The 27,717-nt window shown below is 41.2% G+C and overlaps 1 protein-coding gene across 2 annotated transcripts; it reads left to right on the forward strand.

Moving 5' to 3' along the window:
- The first annotated feature begins 18,940 nt into the window (after positions 1–18,940).
- On the forward strand, positions 18,941–24,518 carry LOC137287675 (uncharacterized). Of its 2 annotated transcripts, none has more exons than XM_067820068.1 (2): positions 18,941–19,091; positions 22,809–24,518. In XM_067820068.1, exon 2 carries the CDS (start codon positions 22,816–22,818, stop codon positions 23,962–23,964), a length of 1,149 nt encoding a protein of 382 aa, XP_067676169.1. In that variant the 5' UTR covers positions 18,941–19,091; positions 22,809–22,815; the 3' UTR covers positions 23,965–24,518. The 2 variants fall into 2 exon arrangements, with proteins under 2 accessions (XP_067676169.1, XP_067676167.1); XM_067820066.1 differs by lacking the exon at positions 18,941–19,091 and adding an exon at positions 20,839–20,882.
- Positions 24,519–27,717: the final 3,199 nt, after the last annotated feature.

Consider the following 27,717-nt stretch of genomic DNA (forward strand, 5'->3'; position numbering starts at 1 on the left):
AGTTTAAATCATTGCAGAAAACACGGGGTTGTTTAAGTTATTTAGCTGTAAGAAGTCAATGTATGATAGATAGGCACATGTGCAAAGTTCATTTTTTATGAAAGATATTTGCATACCTTGCACGGTAAATGGGTAAAAGAAATCGTGCTGGGAAAGGAAAAAACAGTTTCCCATCACTCTTATTCCATATGTTGATAATTCATCCCGTCTACCTTGAGAAAATGTCCACAATCTTTCATTTTACAGTTTTGGTTGTTCGTAGCAGTGTTTTCAGACACGTTCCAAGGAAGTCATGACAGGACGGGTTGTGTTAAACGTGTGAACGACACAATTTGCAGGACAGATTTATGTCATATGCGGCATGTGGTTTCTTCCTACTACATGAGCCTCACATATAAAACATTCGTCCTGGTTATGATCGAGATTTGCACCAAACGTTATCCCACAGATCAACAGTATGCTTCTGATTGTTGATCAACTACTTCCAATTTCGCATAGATTATGATCGTATACTTTACATTATGATCCTATATTATAGATTATGATCCTATATTATAGATTATTATCCTATATTATAGATTATGATCCTATACTTTAGATTACGGTCCTGTTTCATAGATTATTATCCTAAATTAAATATGATCCTATTTCATAAATTTTGATCCTATATTACAGATTATAATCCTATTTTATAGATTATGATCTTGTATTAGTGATTATGGTCCTGTTTTACAGATTATGATTCCTATATCATGGATTATGATCCTCTATTATATAATTGCGCAGTTTGAACTTATCCTCAGTACTTTTCGTTACACTCCACTACTGAGTCTAACAAAACCTTATGGGAGGTCGCGTCAGGTAACCTTTGAGATTGACCAATCAGAACACAGCTTACCTAATCACTAAAAAGTGCATATTCGCACACACCTTTTGAATTTTTTGTCTTGATAAGATACGTACCCGAACGATTCCGAATGCTATTTAGCGTACACTCGCTTCCGGGTGATGCACACGGCGTACGTACAGCCATGACAAAGGTGAGTAAACAGTCCCTGAAAATAGTGTTTTGGCAATATTCAGGGATGTTATCTTGCGGAAATATTAGCTAATGGTAACCATGTCAACGGAAACCCCAAAGCGTTTATTCTGCAGGTCAAATAACTGTGTTATATGCAGATTTTTGTTTGTGGAGAGATCAGTGTTAGTGACCTGAATATTTTGAAAGTCCCTCCGATCCCTAAATAATAGTCGTTGTCTGATTGGTTAAATCTATTTAACCGTCTCGCGTTTGATTGGACGGCCATTGGTCGCTCTAAGGTTACCTGGCGCGACCTTCTACTAGGTTTTGTTCGACTCGGTGGTGGAGTGTAACCAAATACACTGAGACTAAGTTTACTTAGACTGTATAACTGCGTTGCGTATTCGGTATTTGTAGTTTGAGAATTTACTTCGAAGTTGAACACGCCCATGTCTCTCTTCACGCTGGAACCTCTGGAAAGTTGACATGCTACATACTCTTTCACATGGCTAGAACTGTTAAACCCAAGCCACTCGCTCATTCACTAACCAGTACTGTTAAAACTCACTCTACATGTGAATATCCTGGTTAGATTTAATCTACAGCAACCCATGCTTATTCGTCGTATGAGGCGACCAACGGGATTGGGTGGTCAGGTTCGCTGACTTTACTGACACATGTCATTGCCTGATCCAGGCTTAATCATGTGCAGTTTTAGCTGGAACATATTTGGGTGCGGCGTTATGCACCAAACAGACTAAACCAAATTCATTCATTCATTCTAACCCACACCCGATTGCTATCAGCTACATTAATTTTGTGTTTCAGTCAACTACTCTTTGTCGTGTGTGATTACCGGTCTGTGTTAACGAAACACAAATCTACAAAAGCAAATGGTACTTAATCAATGTCCATATGTAATTCGTTGTGTGCGTTTCAACTGTATTGTGTAGACATGTAGGAACAGTTGCTCTAATCAATGATGGCATGGTTTCACATTTGCGGCCTGAGAAGTGAAACCAAATAGCAGTTCCATCTCAAAAAATATATCCCTTACCCCTACCGACTTACTTCTCGATGTCTTAATATGTTTTGTTTGATTGTTGTTTAATATGCACTCAGCAATATTCCAAATATGGATAATAATGGAGTCTGGACCAGACAATCAAGTGATCAACAGCATGGGCATCTATATGCGCAACTGGGATACAAGGACGTGTTAATTACAGGCGTAGTTTTGCTGAAGATCAATTCTTAATTTTCACACGTACCGTCGTTGACTAGTTATTGCAATATTATACGTTTTCACAAACCAAGAGCAAAATAGTTTACGAATTTCCCATGTTTGAACAAAGGGGCCGAAGTGATTGCATTCAAAATCGCTTTTCTGCCAATGGCCCCGTATATGGAGCGTACAGTGCATCTGTCTATTGTGAGGAATGATGTCTGTTGTAGTAGAAACCAGGAATATAATCTACTAGCATCTATTGTTGTAGAAACCAGGAATATAATTTACTAGTATCTATTGTTGTAGAAACCAGGAATATAATCTACTAGCATCTATTGTTGTGGCGTGGCTGTCGCTTGTTTGCTCTGTGCGTTGTAATAGTCACGTGAAGTAGATAGTCTAACAAATGTAGTAAGTTCCAAAATAGATCCTTACGTCAGGTGATGAGATTTAAGTTAGGCACACCGATCATTCATCGTTCCCTAACAGCTAAGCTAATGTTTGTTTTAAGTGAGTGAGTGAGTGAGTGAGTTTACTTTTACGCCTCTTTTAGCAATATTCAACGGCGTCGAACATTAGAAACGGGCTTCAGACACTGTACCCATATCGAAGCCGGGACTTCAGTGTGACGAGCGAACGCTTTAACCACTAGGCTACCCCACCGTCCCGGATGTTGGGTGGTTCCAATGGCTGACTTGACTCTAGGTTATCACTGAATTCCGATGGTCGTTTGTCATCTGGCCAAGACTACTTGGATGCAGTCGTACAGCTGTCCAAAAACAACGCAACAATGAAAGGCCGATGATTCTGTTTTAAACATAACATTCTCCTGATAACTATCGGTGACCAGGTTGTACTGAACATGAAGAAGTTTGACGTGATTCTAAATTTAGACACCAAGGCTTCAGTGTAGTTTGTTCACACGCGAGCGATTTAAATGCGATAGACAAAGATGGAACAAAAACAAAAATCTTTCAGCAGGGATCGTCCCAAAGCTTTCGAGTCGTATTTTATCTTTCTGAAATGGGTGATCAAAGATTCTGATCGTCATTCCCTAAAATTCCCTAATATCAATTTTTTTCTTGTTAGCTAACAAGTTATGGACATGGGATATTGCTGGAATAAACTCGAAGCACCTGTGTAATTAGCCGCCTGAATGCAATTATCTATTCACATCTTTGATATCAATGTGTAGTCTGCATGCATAGTGTTATCCAAGTAAAATAGAATCATATTGGATTATGGGAACAGCAGGAAGAGAGACAGAAGAGGAGAAAAAGAGAGACGTCACTAAATGAAGGACATAAACATGAACGAGATGATAAACCCTATTTATTTCGTCCTCCCTCTTCCTTAGTTATTAATTGAGTGAGTTACGTCGGCATTACCACAGTTTTAACAATAATCCAAAAGACATCGTCAGTGTAACATCACCAACATTGAAATGGGAAGGCAAATAAGACGTGATACGTCAATACAGGTTTTGAAACATCGCTTAAAATGAAAGGTTTGAAAAACTCATGCAAAGAAATATCCGTTTCAAGTCATTGTTTACTTCATAGACTCTGGTTAATAGTGACAGGGCTTTCATCCCCAGTCTTCGTTTCAGTCAGCAAGATCAAATTTATTTTTCACCATTGATCCCGTTTCGGATTCTTATCAAGTACAAAAAGGTGTGTTTTTACCTAAATCATTTCATGGATGATATTTCATCAATACCGAGTTCACGATCTCCCATATCCAATACCCTTTATCCCCTTGATGTTCTATCTTTATGCGTTGTCACACATTTGATGATTTCTTTTAATCATGATTCACTTTTCAAATTAGTCCATAACGTATGTTCATGCGAGACTTCGATCGACTTTAACAGCTTCTTGAATCACTAGTTTGCAGGACTCTGTTCCTTGCGTAGTGATTTAAACAGCGGAGTAATCACACTTCCGGTGGTAATTAATTCAGCAGGTTGTCTTCTACGAGGTCCGCGTGGTTTAACCAAACAGAAGGCAGAATTATTAGGCGAGAAACGTGCTGTGTGTTGTCTGTCGCACGGGACTCGTGCTTTCTTCCATATCGGGCGGCTTGGGGGCATGGGCAGAGTTGACTTGAGTTTGCCGGTGGAGATAAAGAGAGTTTCATCACAATAAACCGCTCAATTTGTCAGAGGGCACAGACTGTCTGCGGACATTAACATTTGGACGGGGAACACTACTATAGTCTAAGGAGATCAAACAGCCCTGGGATCCCAGAGACGACATGAAGAAAACAAAAAATGTCCCTCGGGACTGTGAGGTGTAAACCAGTCAACGCGAACAATGATTTAAGCACCTCAAAAGAAATTGGCCCGCCTCACGTCATTAACAGGAGAAATACTGCTGAAAGGTGCAGGTCGACATGAGCAATGGTTCCATTGACCTGCTGACTAAGGCTTATGTTGCCTCTGCATTGGATGTATTGATGGCACCAAATGTTCTGACACTAGCATCGAAATCGTTATTTAGTGCTGATCATTTATTTATTTATCGTCCATTTTCAACGTGTCGTCTTTTTCTGATGCCCTCTATCAGGAATAAAGCTGCAAAGCCACGTAAAACCATATTCAGCCGCAGAATCTCTTGCAATCATGATATTGCAGGAATACCAACGCTGGGATTTTAGTTAAGAAGTTAAAATAGATGTGGTGATGAGCAGTCCGACTTCACACATTAAAACAGCTGGATCTGATTAAGTGAGACTTTCATTTACAACACAACAAATGTAAATAACTGCAGAATTACAATTTAATTCCCTATGCAAGTTGTGTTTAAGGATTATGATAATGATGACGATGTTTTTTACCTCACAACACAGAATATAACAGGCAAAGTGCTGCATCCAGTATAACTTCTATTTACAGTGATATAAATAATTGCAGAATTACTATTTAATTTCCTATGCAACGGGTTGTAGTTGATGATTATGATAATGATGTTTCTACCTCGCGAAACAGAACATAGACAGAGTGCTACACTCAGTATAACTTCTATTGACAGTGGACTTAAATGCACTCAGTGTACTCTTTGTGGGATACAGACAATAAGAAATGTACGGTGGACTTTGAAGGACAAAAATGGGTATGTCCAGTAGACCTGGAACTGTACATATATCTGGATATCATTTATGATAATTATGATGATAAGACATCATCAATATCATCAACAACAATAACACAATTGTCACTGAGCACATGAACAACAAATATGAGTACCAGCAGTCACCTCATCGATCAGTAAAAATAACATTGATCAAACAGCCTTCAAGCAAAAGCCATATGAATTTACTTGACTTCATCTGAGAAAGACCATGTTAAAAATACCTACATCTCTGTCATAAACAGAGCCTGACTCTATCACTTCGCAAACAGCGTCAATCCCAGTGACCTCAATACAAAGAGAACCTTTTCCATTCGAAGCAGATTTGTTAACAGAATTGTCTCTGAAAAGAGTGTAATCTGATCCGACCTGATATCGAACAATAATTTACTGTTGCCATAGTAACGTCTGGTAGGAAATCGTGATTACTGCATGGCAAAAGACCTCAAGTGTTTGCGGATATGCTGATGAATATATAAAAGTAGATATTGGTAAGTACTTTCGATTTATTATTCATATCTCTACATCATGGCTACATGTAAGGGTAGTTGTCTATGGCCGTTGTCCATTAGGAAGACCAGTTTCAAGAATAGCGAGCGCTATAAATAATGAACCACTTTGCAGCTCAAAATAGTACAAGGCAGCAGAGAGCAAGGACAGTTTCGTGACATATCTATCCATATTTTGTAACAATAAGTGAGATGGATTCATTTAAGAAGTATTTTAAGTACAGACGGTGTTACTGTGAACCAGCAGTGATGACGACATCACATACTGCCTTGTCCCTGTTCGGGGACACGTATGACCTTTAAGTTACATGTGCACAGTATTTTAGGTTCTTGAAAGCTCGACTTGAATAATGTGTTTTGTGGTTTGGTTTAAAATAAATAGTTCACTGGACATGATCTTGGTGAACTGTCGACAAATCAGAAATACAAGCTGATGAATACACAAAGGTTTAATATCTGATGTGATGTGATGTGTTATTAGAACTTCTATTTCCATAGAGACGTATATGACATTCTATTTCCATAGAGACGTATATGACATTAAATGCGATACTTCCATATGGAAAAAAACACATCTTCCATCTCCACACATTAACATGCATCTTTCATCCTCAAGCACTGACATGCAATACTCCATCTACCATCTTGGCTCATTAACACACGGTAATTCATCTGTCATTTCCACACATTAAGACGCAATATTCCATCTACCATCTTGACACATTAAGTTACAGTACTTCATCTAGCATCTTGACACATTAACATACAGTGCTCTGTCTGCCATCTTTACACATTATCATACAGTACTCCATCTGCCATCTTCACACATAAACATGCAGTACTCCATCTGCCATCTTCACACATAAACATGCAGTACTCCATCTGCCATCTTCACACATAAACATGCAGTACCCCATCTGCCATCTTCACACATAAACATGCAGTACTCCATCTGCCATCTTCACACATAAACATGCAGTACTCCATCTGCCATTTTCACCCATTAGCATGCAGTACTTCATCTGCCATCTTCACACATAAACATGCAGTACTCCATCTGGCATCTTCACACATAAACATGCAGTACTCCATCTACCATTTTCACCCATTAGCATGCAGTACTTCATCTGTCATCTTCACACTGATATGCAGTACTTCATCTGTCATGTCCAAGCATTAACATACAGTACTTCATCTACCATATTGACAGATTCAAATGCAGTACTTCATCTGTCTGCCATGTCCAAGCATTAACATACAGTACTTCATCTACCATATTCACAGATTCAAATGCAGTACTCCTTTTAGCATCTTCATATACATTGACAAACAAACAATACCCGTGAATTAACACACTTCTTCTTACCCGATCATATTATCCGACCGGGTATCAAACCACCGATCTTAACCTCTCCGGCTACACACAATCCACTATCCACTACATTCACCAGTCTCATCCCATTCTAAGCAAACCAGATGTGGCAGAGATATGGGGAAAAATCCTGCAAAAGTATTTCGTAAATATGTGCGGAGGTCTGATGTTCGGTTAAAAATACAACAACCTCTAAATATGTTCCCCTTGTTACGACAGGTGGTAGCAATTTGCACAGTAATAACACCCCTGAAAGAGGTCACAGGCCATACATGACGTGATGCACACAATATGATATTCTCTCTAATTGGCACCAACTACAACAGGGGGTATAAACAAGGGAAACCAACAACCACGTGTTCAGGTTTGTGGGCAACCACTACTATCTGGCAGAGTTATCGGGTCTGGTGTTCTCACTAGGGGGAGCCACCTGGTTAACACGTGCCGGCACCTTTACGTATCAGATATGATTTAGTTTTAATTCTGTTTATCTCCATCTTGTGCGCGTCTGTAGATTGGTATATGTAAATTTACGAGTCTTTGCGTGTTTTATGGGTACGTTCTAAGTTTACTCGTGTGTACGTGTGTGTGAGTGAGGTAGGGATAGGGAGGGTTCACGTCTCTTTACGACATTGGCGAGTGTGACGTTAAACAACAGACCAACCAGCCAACTATATGTCTTAGTCTGCTTTTACCAACGAAAAGGCAACAGCACAATGCCGTAAGCCTAGCAAATTGCTTTGAATTGTTTACTCTAACAATCGACCACTTTAACTGCTTTTACATAATTTGCCTTACTGCGCTCTCTGAAAGACGTGTCGACTTTATAACAATACAGTGGATCTAAATTAGAGAATGTGGTTCTGCACTAGTTTAACTGTAGTCCAGCCATCTTGTGTCATAGCCATGACCAAGAATTGCTTTCATAGCTAGCAGCGATGGTGGGAACCGAACCCGGATCTAGAGAGTGACGAAACAAAGCTTGACTACCTGAACACCTCGCCACCATTGGCAGCTGTGACTTCCTGGTACACGGCAATAATAACTCTGTGTTCGTTGTAATATTGCATTTGGGACTGATCGTGCCTTCGATTCAGATTGCTATTTAGAATGTTGCGCTCACTTGTACCAAGAAGACAAAAGTAGCCATCATGTCTAGTTGAAGATGGTCAGCTATAGGAATTCCCAATGAGGTGTTGTCAATGAGTGAGTTTAGTTTTACGCCACACTCAGCAATATCCTAGCTATATGGCGGAGGTCTGTAAATAATCGAGTTTGGACCAGACAATCCAGTGATCAACAATATCGATCTGCGCAAATGGGAACTGATGACATGTGCCAACCAAGTCAGCGAGTCTGACCACCCGATCTCGTTAGTCGCCTATTACGACAATCATTGTCGCCTTTATGGCATGCATGGGTTGCTGAAGGCCTATTCTACCCCGGGACCTTCACGGGTCTATTCTACCCCAAACCTTCACGGGTCTCACTGGAAAAGAAACTGCCTTACATGATGGAATGTGCGTTCGGTAATATCGTCGGAGCCACACTTCCACGTCAACAACCAGGCTAGCTTAGTGGTTACATAGATCGCTCATTACCCTGAAGGTCCAGTTCTATTGTCCAGTGTCAAGCCAGATTCTGGCGCCCACACGTACCTCTCAAAAATGACTCAAAACATTGTAAAATCTAACTGTATCATGCATGGGGACACCCGAAGCTACACGTGAAACATATGTACGCACGCACGCACGCACACGCACACACACACACACATTGGAATTTGCAAACATAAGGCCTAGTTTCTATTCACGTGTCTTTAAATTTGAATTTAATTTAAAGAATTTAATCTTGTAGTCATATTGGATTTCGCGATGCATCAAAGTGACGTTTTGAGACTGTTTTTATATATATTTTTAAACTTTGTTCTAACGGCGACTTTACGTGGATTAAAAGATCTGAAATGGAACACGTTGTCAACCTTACGCTGTCTGTATCTCATGACTATAGACTATAATTATAACCGCTGTAGATCTCATTCAAGCCGCTGGCATTTAAAAACGAAGGGATCATAAAATGCATATTATTTCTGGTTGAATTGGTGCAAAGAATGGAAATGGGGCAAGTAAGTATATAGAATTACGCTTACAAGTGAAGCATTGTGTTTTCCTGTATAACTATTAATGTCTCAATATTTTCTTAAATAGACGATCTATTAAACATATATGGGTTGTCATGGAAACGTTTCACTGTGATCGATAAATGGTTCATCAGCGCAAAGGGATGACAGTGATGTCTTAACGTCAGAGGTAAATCGTGTTGTTTGGGCGAGAGGAATTGGTAAGTGAGTGAGTGAGTAGGTGCGTGCATGCGTGAGTGAGTGAGTGAGTAGGTGCTTGCGTACGCGAGTGAGTGAGTGTCTGGGCTGCGTGTAGAGGGGACAAGGGCCCTGCGCTGATGATGAGCCTTACCAGCCTGCCTGTGTCAGGATCACCCGAACCTTCTCTGCTGCATGTTAATCTGTAAACAATACTAATTATTCGATCGCTAGAGCTCCCAGTCAGGGGCTGCGAGTGGAGGGGGTGAGATACCTGTGCTGATGATGAGCCTTACCAGCCTGCCTGTCCCAGGTCCATCCGACCTCTCTGGTGCATATTACGTATTAATTATTAGTACATAATACCAAGTGTAATTTTCCATTGCATGCACTCTTAATACAGGTATAATTATGATAGCAATGGAGAAGATGATGATGATGATGATGATGATGATGATGATGATGATGATGATGATCCAGAAACCCATCCCATGTCGCTTTTGCTGGGATATTGCTAAAAGCGGCCTAAAACTATATACTCTCGCTCACTTAGCGCTAAGGAAGTTTCAAAAGGTGTTAAGGCTAAGGTCAACATCGTGATGTTGCTGTAACATGTCTGACTCCAACATCAAGCTCGAGCCATACTCACTGACTGCAGTCCAAATAAGTTAATTCAAGCCTACACTGAAGCACGCGTATATACATAAGTACGCAGTTCCACGATCTAATGAAGAATCTCACATAACGCATCTCCCTGTGTGGGATTATTGGTGAGAGGCCTTTTCCCATGCCGAGCAATCGGCATACATCTAGTTAATCATATTTCTGATTAATGAAATATGTATGTCGGTGAACATCAATGGATATCTATCTGCCCACTTGGCCAGCGGCCGTTTCAACGTTGACCTTCCATGACCTTATGTAAAGGGCAAGTAATAGTTGTCGCTGGTCACTACTCGTCACGTTCTCAACGAGGCGACAAATTCCAGATTTATCTCTCATTACAGTGAGACGTGATCAGTGATATATTGACACTTCGGACAAATCCGTTGTGAGCCATACTGACCGGTGAGGTGTGGTCACGGAATACACTGACCACACAGTCTGGGGGAATATCAAGTTGATTACTGAGTGTCTGTCCCACGTAATGTCAGGTACCTGTTTTGAGAGAGAGAGAGAGAGACAGACAGACAGAGAGAGAGACAGAGAGAGAGAGAGTGAGAGAGAGAGAGAGGGAGAGGGAGAGGGTGAGAGGGAGGGAGAGAGAGAGGGAGGGAGAGAGAGAGGGAGAGGGAGAGAGAGAGAGAGGGAGAGAGAGGGAGAAAGAGAGGGAGAGGGAGAGAGAGAGGGAGAGAGAGGGAGAAAGAGAGGGAGAGGGAGAGAGAGAGGGAGGGAGAGAGAGAGAGGGAGAAAGAGAGAGGGAGAGGGAGAGAGAGAGAGAGAGAGGGAGAGAGAGAGGGAGAGGGAGAGAGAGAGAGGAAGAGAGGGAGAGAGAGAGGGGGTGAGAGAGAGAGGGGGAGAGGGAGAGAGGGAGGGAGAGAGAGAGAGGAAGAGAGAGGGAGAGAGGGAGAGAGGGAGAGAGAGAGGGAGAGAGAGAGAGGGAGGGAGAGAGAGAGGGAGAGGGAGAGAGAGAGAGGGAGAGAGAGGGAGAAAGAGAGGGAGAGGGAGAGGGAGAGGGGGAGAGGGAGGGAGAGAGAGAGGGAGAGAGAGGGAGAAAGAGAGGGAGAGGGAGAGAGAGAGGGAGAGAGAGAGAGAGACTGGAGGATGTGTTGTTGGCTTGCTGGGGTTATGGACATGGGATACTGATGGTGTAACTCAGCACTGTACTCAGCACAAGTATGCGTGGTTAGATAACGGGATATGAACTCGGTAGGTTAGGGGGATAAACTGCAAACACCTGTGTAATTGGCCGACTGATTGCACATTAACACTTAACATCTTTGATATCAACACCACTCGCTTAAGCTAATGTTTCTCAATTGTCGAAAGGAAGCGATCAAGATTGGGACTTCCGGGGATTCTTTGCTCCTTTGAACACAACAAACGAGCGCTAAATATACTTTTTTGTTTAAAACATGATTTAGTGTTCCGGGAAATTACCTTACCTTATGTATTTTTTTTATCTCAGTATGAAATTGTTCTAGGTGCTTTTTTTCAGTGGCAATACTCGACAAATCTATCACCATGCTTCAAACGGTCTGTTTGACTGATAGTTAGAGATGTGTGTTTCCAGATTTGTCTCGTCAGGAGGATGTGTCAGTCACGTGGTCTACGAGAGTTGTCGATTGCATTAAGCTGGTGACAGGGTTTTCAACGTTCAGTTTTGTTGTGAAAAAAGTAACTACAGAACTAGAACAATGTGAAAAAACAGTGCCAGTATTTTATGACCTGTTGACAGTTTATAACCTGTCGTGTTTTTTATAGCACATTTTTTTAGAGGGTGGGGAGGTGGGGCCGTTTCTTTGGAATATTTATAGGATTTTATTTTTGTTTCCACAAACGTATGTTTTCGTCAGTCAAAACATATATTAAGATCAGTCATACTCATTTTTTACCTATATAATGTCGCGAATGTGTTCGTAGCATTGTGTTTTCTCAAGTAGGGTTATTCCTGTAAGGTTTCTTGAAGCGGTGGGATTGAAATAATATGTCTCAGAGACAAAGGTGGGAATTTGGAAGTCTTTTCGAGCTGCAAATCCCAAGAAACGTCATCTCCGTTACCATCAACAAGTTACCAAGTTACCACATTGCCAAGTATCACCTCTAGTTTTTCTATAATACTGATTTCGATCATCGGTTTCCTTCCCACTGGTATTCGGCCTCAGGTGTGGTGTACACGACATTGATAGTGTGTGAGCTTAGGGACATTTCACAGCCGCTTCTCGCACCCAGTTTAGTTGTTCTCGGTGTTGTTTTAACTACAGCATGATCAGCTTGACCTGATCAAGTAACTGCAAAAGCATTACTTGCGCGTGTCACAACTGGTTGGGTCTATTATTGTGAAGGGGTGAGCCTTTGTCAGTTGATTGATTGTTCGATCAGCCGAAACAAGGTTGCCGTTTGACTCCCCAGTGTCGAGAAATCGTCAGCAATGTCCTAACTTTATTTGAAAAAGAACCTACAGATGGTTTAATGTTTCTAATGTATGCATGTTTGGCACAAACGCTACATTAACGACATTCTCTGCTCCCCTATTTAATCAGGGAGCCTATATAGAGTTGTAGATTATAACTAATTTAATGAAGTCAATTGAACCTGCCGTTTGTGCCACGTGACCTGCCCAATCATGCATATGTAGAGTAGCTCAGGTCAGGCTGTACAAGCGTTTGTTCATTAACAAGCGCCTGCTTTGCGGTGCTTTACGTCGGCTAAAAGTATTTCAGTCATGACATGACATTTAGGATTACCATGGTAACTCGACGCTAACCACGCGAACATTGTTCTGGTGCGCAACTTGCAGACACCTACTTGTCTCTTGCCTCTTACGACAAGCATGGGTTGCTGAAGGCCTATTCTACCCCGATAGTGTAGTAGTAGTAGTAGTAGTAGTAGTAGTAGTAGTAGTAGTAGCAGTAGTAGTAGTGGTAGTAGTAGTAGTAGTGGGGGCCTGGTAGTACAAGTTGTAATAAGTAGGAAGAGAGAGAGAAAGATGAGTTGCAGCTACTGTAGTAATCGCAATAATGAAATCCTAAACTCTGATCATGAAAACATTGACAATGTTCTGTTAGAAAATGACGGACAGCAGGGGAATGATGCCTGCGGGTTACGGAACATCTACTTACCCCTTTGTGTAACGATATATCAGCTCGGGTCACTTTTGAACCTCGAGATATAAAATTTCGATTTATCAATTGAAATACGATTAATCAAAACAGCTACTTTATGAAGTAAATAACGATCACTGAGCGAAGCGGTAGTTGTTAATAACACCCACACCTAGCGAGTGAAGATGGAGGTGTATATTTCAAGGAACCCATTTCGCATCTACGTACCTGATGAACATTATTCATATAATAATGCAGTTAAGTAAATTTCTAAACAGTCCATCTGTACTTGTGCAGTGGTCTACAGATAGATCAACTGTAAGTTACATGAGAAGGCTGTTCGCGGTGTGTTCTGCCACCTTGCACCCTCTCCGAGTGTAGAGAGGGTTATTTAGTTTTGTTAAGTACCGTAGTGATAACTTGTCAAGAATCTTTCACCACGAATTTCGATAAAGGAGAGCACACTTCCATTACGTTTACAAGTCATGCATTTTAATTTCATGTTAAAGATAAACAGGTTGTTTACAGGAGGCGACTCACGATGCAACTGATCTTTAAAGTTCGGCTTGTATGTCTCTTTCTCTTTGATCTTTCAAACTAAATCTAAACAAGATAAATATGTTGCGTGATCAATGACTTTCCTTTTTCAAGATACATGTGATGTCATTCATTACGAGGAATGAGTGGAAGCAGTACACATTAAGACAAGACGTGGGTAAAAGATTACAAGCTTGCTAGGTTGCTCGATGGATGGGTTGTAGACAGTGCTCAAGACAGACACGCACTGGTGAAATACACACACACACACACACACACACACACACACACACTGACACACTGACACACTGACACACACACATATGGAATGGAATGTGGGATACCAGTGATGATGATTATATATATATATATATATATGTGTGTGTGTGTGTGTGTGTGTGTGTGTGTGTGTGTGTGTGTGTCTGTCTGTCTGTCTCTCTCTGTGTGTGTTACATGAAATGTGTGCTACCAGTGATTTCATATACATGTAATCCAAATGAGAGTTAGTGATTTCGTGAAATCTTTGTGACCCAGGAATTTCATTTATTCCCTAAAATTTCAAGGGATTTCATGAACTTACCGATTTTAACGGTGTTCCATTACACACATTCCCTGTTAGGCTATCAGTGAATGTGTGAAATTAATATTTGCAGTTCAAATGGACACTGATCCAGAGCAATTCAGCGGGACTGATTGTTGCTTTTGTTGTTGGTTTTCCTTTGTAACTACCCCGATGATATTCCAGATTTCTTGATTAGGTTGAATCTGTTGTGCAACTCGTAATCGCAATTGGTAGTATATGTATGATATGTTTAGTATATCCTTATATTGATCAACAGAGTTGAAATCTGTTTACTCATTAATAGTTTCATCATTATGATTAAAAAAAAACACAAAACAAAAATATGAACATCTCCGCCCGCATCCCCTCTTACATTTCATTATACTCAAATCACTCACCTGACCATATATTCCTTATCTGATAAGGGTGAGATTTGACATGTATGTTTAATTATATCTGAACATACCAAAAGGTATGTCCAACTTCTTAAAATACCACTTGAACAAAAAATGTCTCATCGTTATAATTTAGTGGGATGCGGGTGGAACTCTTACCCGTGTGTAGTTTTGTCTCATAATCCTAATGAATTTTTCATTAATATATATATATATATTTTTTTTTAAATTCAGAAACAGTAAACAATCGGTTTTAGGGAATGTAAAATGTAATATCAAGACATTTTATAGACTGCCAACGTGGATCATATTTCACACACGCGCACAAAGTGGGACCTAGAATATGTTGTCTGTCTCATCGAAACAGAACAGCTAAACCAACGAACTGGAATATAACATCGTACAAATTGAGTGTGTGAGTGAGTGAATGAGTGAATGAGCTGGATTTAACGCTAAGTAAGGAGCGTCTTTACAGTTTATCACGGGGTTTAGATGACTGAATGAGGAATCCTGAAGTGATACCGCGCGACACTGGATTCTTCAATCACAAGTGTCTTGCGAGCCCATGGGACGCAACTCTGTACAGCGAATTGCGTCACCCTGGATAACTTGGCCTGCTGTTATCTTCACAGTGTGGCTGTTGTGTAACGCCGCACTCTGCAACATTCCAGCTATATGGCGGCGGTTTATAAATAATCATGTCTGGACCAGAAAACCCAGTGATCACCAGTATGAGCATCGATCTACACTACTGTACGATACGAGCCAAGTCAGCGCACCCGGCCACCCGATCCATTAGTGGCTTAAATGTGTTGCTGGGGATGAAGTTTTAACCGGACATTCAAGGGTTCAGTTATCAGCAGTATCCTTGGTAAGTGTTCATATAACTTTCAGACAAAGAGCTGATTAACTCATTCGTTGTGAAAATACTGGGCTGTACTGACATTTCATTGTTGTTCCAAATGATATCGTCCCGATTAAATAATGAGCAGATTCCCATGGCGTACTATCTTAATAATGTTCGTTTATAGATGCCGAATTACTACCTATTTGGAATGTTCTTTTTAACTACAGATATCTTCAGATGTGACTCTGTTATCAGGTGGTCAGACTCACCGACTATGTACATGTCGTCTTGTCCTAATTACTTAATCGATATTAAGTAAATTTACTATATATATCAATCACGGGGTTGTCTGGTCTATTCTCGTCTACGTACAGACCGCTATCAAACTGTTGAAATATTGTTGAATGCGGCGTGACATAATGACAAACAAACATACAACTTAGAGGTGTCCGGTTTAAAGAGTGGACAGTATCAGCAATATTTTCAGGCAAATCACTGGGATTTGACACATAATGTCTACTAACTGACCCTCGTTAAACTGACAGCTCCCAGTATTGTATCTGAACCATGATGATCGACTGGATCTCAGATACTGTTCGCTGGACGCTACCAGTCTGTCTACTGAACTGTCACATAATCTCCTTATGAAATTACGCTTGTCTGTTCATGTCAAACGGAGACAGGCAACTATGTCTATTAAAGCTGAAATGAGGATCTGGGCTTTTGTGTAGACAAGCGAGGTGCTCGTAGGGGATTTATTTCGGGAAAACAATATTTACTTGATATCACATATCACCCTATAGCTTGAAAGATCAGTGTAATATAAACCTATTACCGGTATCTGTGTGAGCAGTCCGGGGTTGTCTCCCCAGACGCGGTTTGTTTTGTGTAGAAACTGACGTCACGTTTGGACGTACACAATAGACTTCAGGTGAGTAAATTTACTTAGTTTAGTTCGCAGTACATGCTAACTGGTTTACACGTAATCCGTTAGCAAGTAAAGATATAATTATGTACATGGACATGCGTAAAGCGAACATGTTTTTTATATGTAAGAACTGACGTCAGCATTTGTTTTCATGAGGTTGTCATGACTTTTTGTGTCAACACTTGCAATGGTTTTGCTAATTCTAATTATGAAGTATATATTTTATTTGTCCGTCAGTGTACCTCGGGTTACGTGTATCAGTATGAAATATATATGGTGGTGGTGTGTCGTTCTGTGCATAGAGCTCAGGTCTCAAATTAATTGAGCTAAACAGCGTTGGGCGTGCGACTAGAGTCTTTGGATGGGTGACCGTGTTTGGCAGCTTGACTCCTGGAAGTTTTGTGGATTTCAGTTTACGACGCAGAGGTGATACATGTGGTCTCACCTTAGGCTAGCGAGTCTGTTAATAATTGCCTCTGTTCACTTAATAGAAAATGGGTACCCGATGGGATAAGTCACGCGACTTTAAGCTTCTATTGCTCCGTTATTCGTTGTTTGTGAGCGTCATGAGCAGATCTAGTGTCTAACGTACGTACGTACGCACGCACGCACGCACGCACGCACGCACGCACGCACGCACGCACGCACACACACACATACATACATACATACATACATACATACATACATACTGAACAGCAAAAGAAACGCGAATATAAATGAAATCTCATAAAGATTAAGCGTTAGTGTTTGTGGAACGTGCATGGTATTGTGACAAAAAGGCAGACCTGCGTTTCTTTTGTTGTTCAGTATATATATGGACACATTATTATCTACATATTCCTCAAACTGTAACTTCGTAACATGGCCATACCTACTGATCCATATCTACATACTGCCGTGCAGTATACACTTGATAATTCTCACACTATTTTGCCGATGACAATGTATGCGAGACTGCGATCACTATGCAATATCGTATGTAATATAAATACATCACCATAGAATAGAATAACACGCTCGTGTTACTGTAAGCACCATCACCGATAGATGACAATGTGAAGCTCAATTTTCAAAACACATTCCGTGTTGTCTCCTCGTAACGTCTTTTAAACCATCAAATATTGACGCACAAAGACAGTACACGCCTGTTTTGCAATTGGAAAAATATCGACGTAAACGTTTTGAAACGTTTTGTGAATGTTACTTGCAAATGACAAGCATTTTGTATATATCGCCTAAACACCACAGGTGTCCTCTGCAGTGTTGTGAGTGAGTATGGGAGTTTTGCTTTACGACGCTTTTACCAATATTCAAACGGGGGACGTCAGGTAAGAGCTTCACACATTGCGTGACGAGCGAACACTTTAACCACTTGGCAACCCCTACACCCCTATGAGTGTTGACGCAGAGTATCATGAAAATAATGATTTTGTTGCATTGCATGTGCGTATTATGTACAACTGTACAAAGCTTAGTCAGCTGAGATTGTACAATTGTACGATTGAGTCGACTGTACAATTATGACTGATGTGTCAGCCAGACGGGCCGGACATCTGACAGTCCCAGAACTCGGAAATTGAGAAGATGATTATCACCGGAGTTTTTTTTCCATCCGTGCAATCAGACGTTCTTGGTCATGTCATCAGCATCAACAGCTTTGGGTCACCTTATTGGGTCAGCAAGAACACAGTGATGAAACCTATCGAACGTTTGGGAGCACTTCAATGACCCTTCAACGTCGACCGAATCGTGTACGCTGGGCTTAGAATGCATGGTGCTAACAATGTCGTAACTCAGTACGATGTATGTGGTGCTGTGGAAACATGTACACAACACTTTCAAAACATTTACGAGGGGTCGGTGTCTTTTTAAAAAATAGATCCCAAAGCACCAAGTACGTATACTTTCTTTTGTGAATAAAGTTGAGCCCACATATCTGAAATACATTCTTTTGAATTCCAAGGCTAGAATTTAGTGAACATTTAGTTTGACATTTACAAGGAGATCATGCTTGCCCGGGCTCTGGGGTGCTTTCCTCTCCTTCACGGTCATCTCCTTTGCCTATTGTCAACAAGTCACCTTCATTTAATGTATACATTTATATAAGAACACAAATCCCCGTGACATAATAAATTTACAATTAGTCTTTATGTAACACCTCGATGTATTTACCTGCGCGTTAACAATGTCACTAACCCGACACAATGTAAATAAATCCCTCACTCCACAATAAATGATAGGTAAACAGTTACGACCCTGCTTCTCGCTGTAACTTTACCTACAGCCATTCAAATGTTTCACGAGGGAGGGTCGCAGGGGCTACGTCTATCCTCTTAGCGTTCAGGTTACAGTCTATACCTTCGCGGGCTCGGTAGATCGACGTACCTGTAGATGGGGAGATAAAACTGGTTACCTGCCAGGTAGATTCACCTGTATGTTGAAAACTTACCTGGTCAAGTACACACGGTAAATTACAGGTGAGTACTAATGATATCACTCAAGTAAGGTGATGTTAATTATCGATAGTTCTAATATACGATACGTTGTGTTCATATAGCTGTGACCGGTCTTAAAATTATCGATTAACAGATTGAATAAATGCTGATTTCATTGGCCAGGTGCACATGGGTACATGTGCAACTGCTGCCCTTGGATATAGTATAATAAATGTGAGCGTAGCGTTGTGGTAAGCTTGTTTTGACGACCCAAATATATATTTCATATTAAATTTCATAGTGAGATGATATTGCTATGAAGTCAGTCGTTTATATTCACATTTTGACATTCCTTATGAGAGTATGTGGTTAAGACGTTAATCTTTTTGTGTATTATCGATTTTGGACGTCGCTCCATGGGGAGGTTAAGATATCCTTAGAATGGATTATTTGGTAGGTAAGCAGGCATATCCCATGCTGAGTTATTCTTTGTCATAAATATGCTTATAATATTAACATACACATAACCGGATCATGCGATGCGGACTTGTTTGTTTGCAATGCAATGGTGTTGACGTTTACTGTGACGAAACAATGCATCTCGCTGACAATTACAGTAGACAGCAACTACAACTGACAGTCTCGTCGTGTTTGACAGGTACCGTCTACCCCTAAGTCTCACCCGTTAGGATCCGGAATAGAATTGCTCTTCAGCAACCCATGCTTGTCGTAAGAGGCGACTAAAGGGATTGGGTGGTCAGGCTCACTGACTTGGTTGAACCGTACCATTTCAGTTGGTTAGCTCGATGTTCAATATATCAGTCACTTGATTGTCTGGTCCAGACATGTTACATACTGCTGTCATAAACTTGGATACTTGCTGAGTGCGGATGTCAAAAACCAAATCAGTAGGAGGTAATTTTTTAAAGGTGTTCTTACTCAGAGGATTTCAACGTGAACATACTTGTAACAATGTACACGTCGTTAAAAATGCTCACCCTAAATCAATAAAGGAACATATACCAGGGTGCGGATGTGGATCCACCCTGCAATCCAGGTCCAATATAGAGGGTATCTAAAATCTGGATGACTGACGAGTGCTTTGGACAACTTTGCTGTATCATTGTGAATTCAAACCTCGACATGCAAGTTGAGTCAAGATTTACAGATTCAATTATTCTCACAACAGATACGATGCCTTTAAGTGTATACTGAGAATTACACGCACCAAGTGAGCTTTACATACTGTATCCTTGATGAAAATCGAACATTGACCTTCGGCGTGATTAACGAACTCTTCTAACATTTGGTTAACGCGTCTGTAATGTAAAATACACTTACTGCAGTGGAAATACCACACAAATAAAAACGTTTCCTTCTTAGTATAAATTCATTCTTGATCCTACATATTTTATACAAAATGTCTAACTTCATACATGCAAAATAATCATTTAATTATCGAAAATAAACTGTCGAAATAAATGTCAGCCAAACAAATGAATACATTTAATTAAATGGATCGTTAAAAATTAAAAAAGAAATGATTAAAAACAAGTTCGAAATCTGCCATAGATTTTTCCATTAGATTACAAATGTTAAGATATGATTCTTCATACTGACATGCACGCTAACCCCACTGTAACCTCGGTCCGGGCCGTGTTGGAGTCTAAGCGTGCGATCTTGATAAGAGAGCAGGGGGTATTCTGTCACCTTGTCTAACACCACGCTGCAACCACCCCTGTTGCTTGTTACTATAACAACGTTAAGGGGTTTTCAGGAGGATACTAAAATGGCATGGGATGTTGGTAGATGCAACTTCCATGGCAAAAGCAGGTAGGATTACCAGGGGTTGAGGGAGAGGGGAGGCTATAGGGTTGTGTGGAGACGATGTATGTAGAACGTGTGTTGTGAATGTAAGCCCCAATCCAACGACTGCATGTACATATCTAACAGCACGTTGAGTCTATATTATATACTTATTTTATTTATTTTTGAAATGTATAACGGGATATGAAAACATGTTTAAATAGGCTTCGAGTGTGTTAAGAAATAATTATCAAATTAATTATGCTTTGTATTTGCTTTAATGTATAATGGCAAAGCAGTATTTGAAACCTCCAGATGTGTTTAACGAGTAAACACTTCCTTTAAGTCGGCAATTATAATGTGTTTGCCGGTATTTAACATTATAAACAGTACGTAATTCGCCTAGTTACGGACACTTTAACATGACACGATTGTGTCTATATATGATAAATGTATGTGGCTTCATTCGTGATAATAACAGATAAGCTGGGATACATATTTCTTCTAAATATGGAAGTTTTTGGTATCCAGAGGTAAGTGTGTTATACTAAATCGGGGTTGCTACCTGACCTGTGTTGGCTAGATGTACACTGTATGATAACCTGAACTATGAAACGGTTGTTTGACTTGTAAGATCATGTAACATAAATGTAACGACCTCATTGTAGGGTTATAATCTAGGATCTGTGTAACAATATGAAGTATGGCTTACCTTTGTGGGCAGCCGGAGTGGTAGCATGCATGGGACTGACAGACAAAAGGGCAGTGGGCCGTAGCTGTTATCTTGTCACATAGCAGAATTGTTCGGGTTATTATCAAGTTTAATCGAAATACTGTGTGCTTTTCGAGATCATCGTTGAGATTAATCAACCATGGCCGTTTATGTACGTGACAGTGACGTTCACCAGATCTACGAATCTGAAGGATAAACGGTTCAACTGTCTGGTGTGCCTGAATATGATTATATTTCAAACATGTAATGCAGATATGTGTATATTATCTCAGATCTAACTTTTCGGTATATCAGAATGTTTAAGTGTGCGGCCTCACTAACAACGTTAGGACGTATAGACGATAATGATTCAAATAAAAAGGGGTTCGAATACCGGCTTCCATGTTTGTCAGCACCAGACCCGTGTTCGTGAGTGTGTTTTCCTTAGTGATAAAGCTTAAGCGTCGGACTCGTGAAGTAACTGATAGAATTTCAAGAAGACGTAACGCCTGTCTCAGTCACAAACTAAGAAGTTAATCTTTGCGAAGCACTGTCAGTGTATATTTGCATCCTTTATTCCGTGTAGATGACCATGAGGCAAACAGAATTTGTGTCCTGAAAGTTAAAAAGTTGATTAACAAACTATCAATACAATATTTATACACTTCACTGTTTGGTACCAAGAAGGAATTTACAGAGCGGAACAATCAGGTGGTCGCAAAGTTCGTGCACATATGCCGACAAAGTTTCTGATTCGTTCACTTGCGCTGTGCCATCTCCATTCTTTCCAACACACCTTGCTGTTCAGCTCTATGCACTCCCTCCTCGTAACAAATAGTGAACTGTGTAAATATTTTATTGATAGATTGTACAACAACTTTTTAATTTAGGGTATGAATATGATGTGTTTATTAATTTTCGAGTTATATTGCGTCCTCTTTTGAGCCAAACGGTCTGTACAGTTGTGTTACATGCTGTCTGAGGAATACATTATATATTGGTTATTACATTATTGCTTACGGCGGTAAGCAACATTCACTCGCATTATTATGCATCATTACCATTGCTATGGCGGGTAGCCTAGTGGTTATAGTCATTGATCGTTGTCCCTAAGATACGGATTCGATTCCCTATTGTCTAAAGCTTTCCTGCGTTCTCAGAGTTTGCTTGAGGCGGCTTAAGACCATTACAAAAATGTACTTTTACTTATGCGACCGTAACTGGCTCCCTCGTCTTTTCAGATTCAATATGATGCTTACTTCCGGGGAGAACACGCGACGGGAGGATAGTGGCGTATACAAATATGACTCCGGCCATCCCGACTTTTACCGATGCCCTGTCTCCACTCCCGCCACCAACAGCAAACGACCATTGGACGATTATGATCCAATCACAAACACGATAGCACCGGCACTACATGAGAGGAAGTCCGTGATTGGCTTTTCCCGACCTTCAGTCAGCAGGAGCAGAACAAGCGACGTCCAGAAACCAGTCAGAAAGAACGTTGAGTATTACTTTGTAGATAAACATGTTCAGAAACACGAAGCTGAACAAACGAACACATTTTGGTTACAATCACTGTGTGCCCAACCAGTAACGGAGATTCTTGGGAAGTACAGGCGGAAGTCAGACTTTCAAAGGACTCGGTATATGTGGTCCAAGACGTTCTCGACACCGGGAGAACGAGCCCTGCTTCAGGCTTGGAGCACCAACACAACTGCTCCCCACCGTGCTTCCACGTCGATGGGGTCAAGGACACCGGCAAGTCAAATACTGACCTTCTCACGGGAATTGAAAGTTAGTAGCGAACCGTCAGTTGCGTCCCCTGCGAAATCCGCAGGTTCTCGGAAAACGGAAGTAGGTGGCAGTACGGAAGAGTTACGTAACGGTTCCTTTTCCAGATCAACATCCGGATGTGCACGTGATCGGTCTAGACGTACTCCTCGAACTTTTACCCAAGACTCCGCCACGATTCAAATTGATACTGGTGAGGTTGAAGACGTACAGACTTCTAGGATGACGTTGAATGGCGGAACAGACGGACTTCCTCAGCTCTCTGGTCAACAGAGTCGTCGGAAAGGGCAAATGGTTCTTCAACAGCGGAAGTACTTCAGCGGCAACAGGAAACACCCCGCTATACCGCATGTCCAAACGTTGAATCCCGTCAGAACTGACGACATTGCTCAAAACCCTGACGTCATTTGTCTCCTACCTACTCAGCGGACTGTGTCACCTGTAGCAACACCACGTGACACAGTTAAATCACGTGCATCATCTTCACAGCCTCTCGAACGAGTTGGATCGGCGTACTCAACATCTGACATTGACAAAGCACAGGTGAAGTTCCCGCTGATTGTTAGTACAAAGACTGATACTGATGGCCAAGAAGAGGTTTAGATTCGTTGGTCTGCAGAGTATTTCGCAAATGAATCTCCAAATCATTTTCATGCTCGTAACTGGACATTTTCTAACGAAACGACACCTGCATTGCAACAGGCGTATATGTCGACTTATCTTAAGATATAGAATAACGTGTTCATTATAATAGTTCTTTATGTAGCCGTTGGTTCTTATGACGGCAAAATTAATGATGTGGTCAATCTCAGTCGTTGATAGGGTGTCTCATCTCGACGGGTTGGATAATTGCTCATGATATCAGTCATCAGTTTTCCTGCTCTAAACTCGAATATTTAAGGCAGTCAAGGTTCTGAATTATTGCTTAGTACTGTTTGCAATAAACATACAGATCAAAGCACTGAAACAAAGTGAACATTTTCCATAGACTCGGCATGTAGCTGAAAAAAGGTTTCAGTTCACAGATAATGATGAACATGAAGCGTATTTTGTATACGATACGGTTCTCATTTCTTTTCAAAGGTTCTTAAGATTGGGGAACAGTACGATATCTAATTGGTTAGTGTTCATAACATGAATAAAGAAAGTAAGGACTTCTTCCTTCCTTCATTAATTATCGATTATTTCATCAAATGGTTTATTTGTTTTACACCCGTGACGATCCCGGTTAGAACAGCATCCCATATGCCTGTCGTAAAAAGCGATTACAGGGATCGGATGGTCAGGCGCTCTGACTTGGTTGACCCATGTGGTCGTATCGCAGGTGCGTACATTGATGCTCATGCTTTTGATCACTGGATTGTCTGGTCCAGGCACGATTACAGACCGTCACCATGTAGCCGGAATATTGATGCGCTCAGTGTAAAACTAAACGGACTCACTATTTGACTTGTCTTTGCATGTGTTTGTGCGTGGTACCACTGACAATGCAAGGCGATTCGCCTCTTTAAGTATCATCGATATACTACCGACAAGAAATAAGGGAACTAATGAAATAATAGCGAATTTGAGACTGCTTTAAATATCCACTAAATCAATTTTAGGCGTCAAGTTCAATATCTGGTGTGTCCACCATGTTGGGCAACACATTCACGGCACCTTGATGGCATGCTGTTAATCAATTTCCGGATGGTTGCCTGTGGTATTGCCAGCCATTCCTCTTGGAGAGCTGCACCAAGCTGGGCCAGGTTGGCGGGTCCTGGGTCCCTGGCGTACACCCTTCCACCAAGAACGTCCCAGAGATGTTCAATTGGGGACAGGTCTGGGGACTTAGAGGGCCAGTCCAATGTCTGGATACCTTCTTGTCGGAGAAAAGCGGAGACAATTCGGGCCCGATGTGGTCTGGCATTATCATCTTGGAATACAAAATTTCGGCCGATAACTCTAGCCAATGGAGCCACAACAGGACGCAATATTTGGTCAACGTATCGCTGACCAGTCATGGCTCCGTTAATGATGACCAAATCTGATCGTCTGTCATGTGTAATCCCACCCCACACCATGACACTAACACCTCCATATCGATCATGGTCAAGAATTGCTGCTCTGGCATATCGCTCCCCGCTCCGACGCCAACAACGTTTTCTGCCATCTGTGAATCGTAGGCAAAACCTTGACTCATCAGAGAACATGGTGTAACGCCAGTGGCGCATAGCCCGTCCCTGATGCTGCCTAGCCCATGCCAGTCTTTGGCGCTTATGGTGAGCTGAAAGGGTGACACCCTTAAAAGGCCGTCTTGCTTTCAGACGAGCTTGATAGAGTCGGTTTTTAACGGTTGAAGTTGAAATGCGTCTTCCAGTGAGTGTGCGGAATTCTCTATTGATGGCAGGGGCCGATTTAAACCTATCGCGTAGAGCAATTAACGTAATGAGACGATCCTGTCGTGGTGTCGTTGATTTTGGTTTACCACGCCCAGGTCTCGTTGCAACCCCACCCGTTGGACGGTACTTATCCCACAGGCGTGAAATTACACTTTTTGATTTACCCATCTGCCGGGCAACTTCACATAATGATGTCCCCCCCTCTATCATCCCCACAATTCTCCATTTTGTTGCTTCACCGAGATACTGCCTCGGAGGCATTTCTGTCAGTAAGTGTCAATCTCTATTGCATTAGTGATTGCGACTTCTCCAGTACATTTACAGGAGTTAACTTCTGTATGCACGTGTAGCACGTGCTGGGCATGCATTATGCGAAATACCATTGTCATTGGATGTTGCGTTTGGGAGATACGCCACGATAACGGACCCTGTCACAGTCAAAGTCATCTACATTCAATTTCTTGGTTCCCTTATTTTCTGTCGGTAGTATATATGGGTTTGATTCAGAAACAAGTACATAGACTATTTTCGGAATCGTATATGAATTACATCAATCCTGGTCTTTTTCTAGTTTTACCAGTTGGGCAAACTGTGATCATCCCACGACGCTACCAATATATACTGAGTCAAAAAAGAAACTTCACAAATGTAATTTTTAAAAAAACCATCCATTCGTGCCAGTGACGTTAGTGCCAAATCAGGTTTTGCACGTGCAGTCGATCACGTGATCTTCTCATCGAAGTTTTCTTCATTTGCATGTGTTTGCATTGGCCTCAAGAATTGAAAAAAAACCCACTACAGCTCTAACGGTACTTTAAATGCCTAAACTGTCAAATGTGCGACGTGAACGTGCTGTTGGCATGTTGCAAGCGGGAAGATCAGTTATTGACGTCGCAAGAGCAATGGGGTGCAGCCGTCGTATTTGCGAAGGGGTCCACAAAAAACTGGCACCACTTATGATCACCCAAGATCGGGTCGTCCACGTGTGACGTCACGAGCAGAAGACCGTCAAATCGTCCTACGTCGCCTACGTGAGATGTTTAGAGGTCGACTGTCCTCACATTCTGTATACCCATGTTTTAAACGGCGATGTAGCCTAATGGGACTGATTGTGGCACTGTCAGTGTATCGAGTACATCACACAGATCTCAGCAATGAAATAATAACAGATGAGTTTAACCATCTTACCACCTCCTGTTATCTTATAGTGCCCTGAAGAAAGAATGTGAACTTTCTTTTTTGACTCAGTATACGATAACGATCTGTAGTCCACTTCCTGACATAACTAAACGTAAGTGCAACAGCTTCTGAGTAGGGGAAAAGTAATCCGTTCAGCACACACAATAGCATTCCTAAGAGAACAAAAGCATTCCAGACGAATACAATAGCATTCCAGACGAATACAATAGACATTCCAGAGAAGTAATCCTCAAAATCCTCCCTATGAGCACAATGCATTCCACAGCACAATAGCATTCCTGAACACGTCTCCCTATGAGCACAAAGCATTCCAGAGCTCAATAACATTCCTGAGCACAAGACGTCACGGGTGAACAAACATTCCAGAGGAGAGTCAAAGCATTCAATAGAATACAAAAACATTCCAGAAGACATGAATAAGCATTCTAGTGACGTGTTTCTTAAAGCTTCTGAAAGCATTTAATCTATTGATGTCACGGTGAACAAACATGAATAAAGTATTCCACTGATGTAGAGGGTTAACCAACCAAACTGCGTGTGCACTACTCTACATCCAATCAGCGCCTACATGCACCTTTAGTATAAGACATTTCAAATCAGTTTCATCGTCATTATCAAGCGAACAAGTTTCAGAAAGACACCTCCGCTCGCAATCCATATGGCACAGAAGATGTTTCACCTTCAACATGTGGACTTTTCAACAGAGCAGTTGCTCTCGAGTATGTTTCAAGAAATGAAGGATATTCTTAACACTCAGCTCCATTTGCACGAAACG

This window comes from Haliotis asinina, chromosome 6, assembly GCF_037392515.1.
Source record: "Haliotis asinina isolate JCU_RB_2024 chromosome 6, JCU_Hal_asi_v2, whole genome shotgun sequence".
Lineage (NCBI taxonomy): Eukaryota > Metazoa > Mollusca > Gastropoda > Lepetellida > Haliotidae > Haliotis > Haliotis asinina.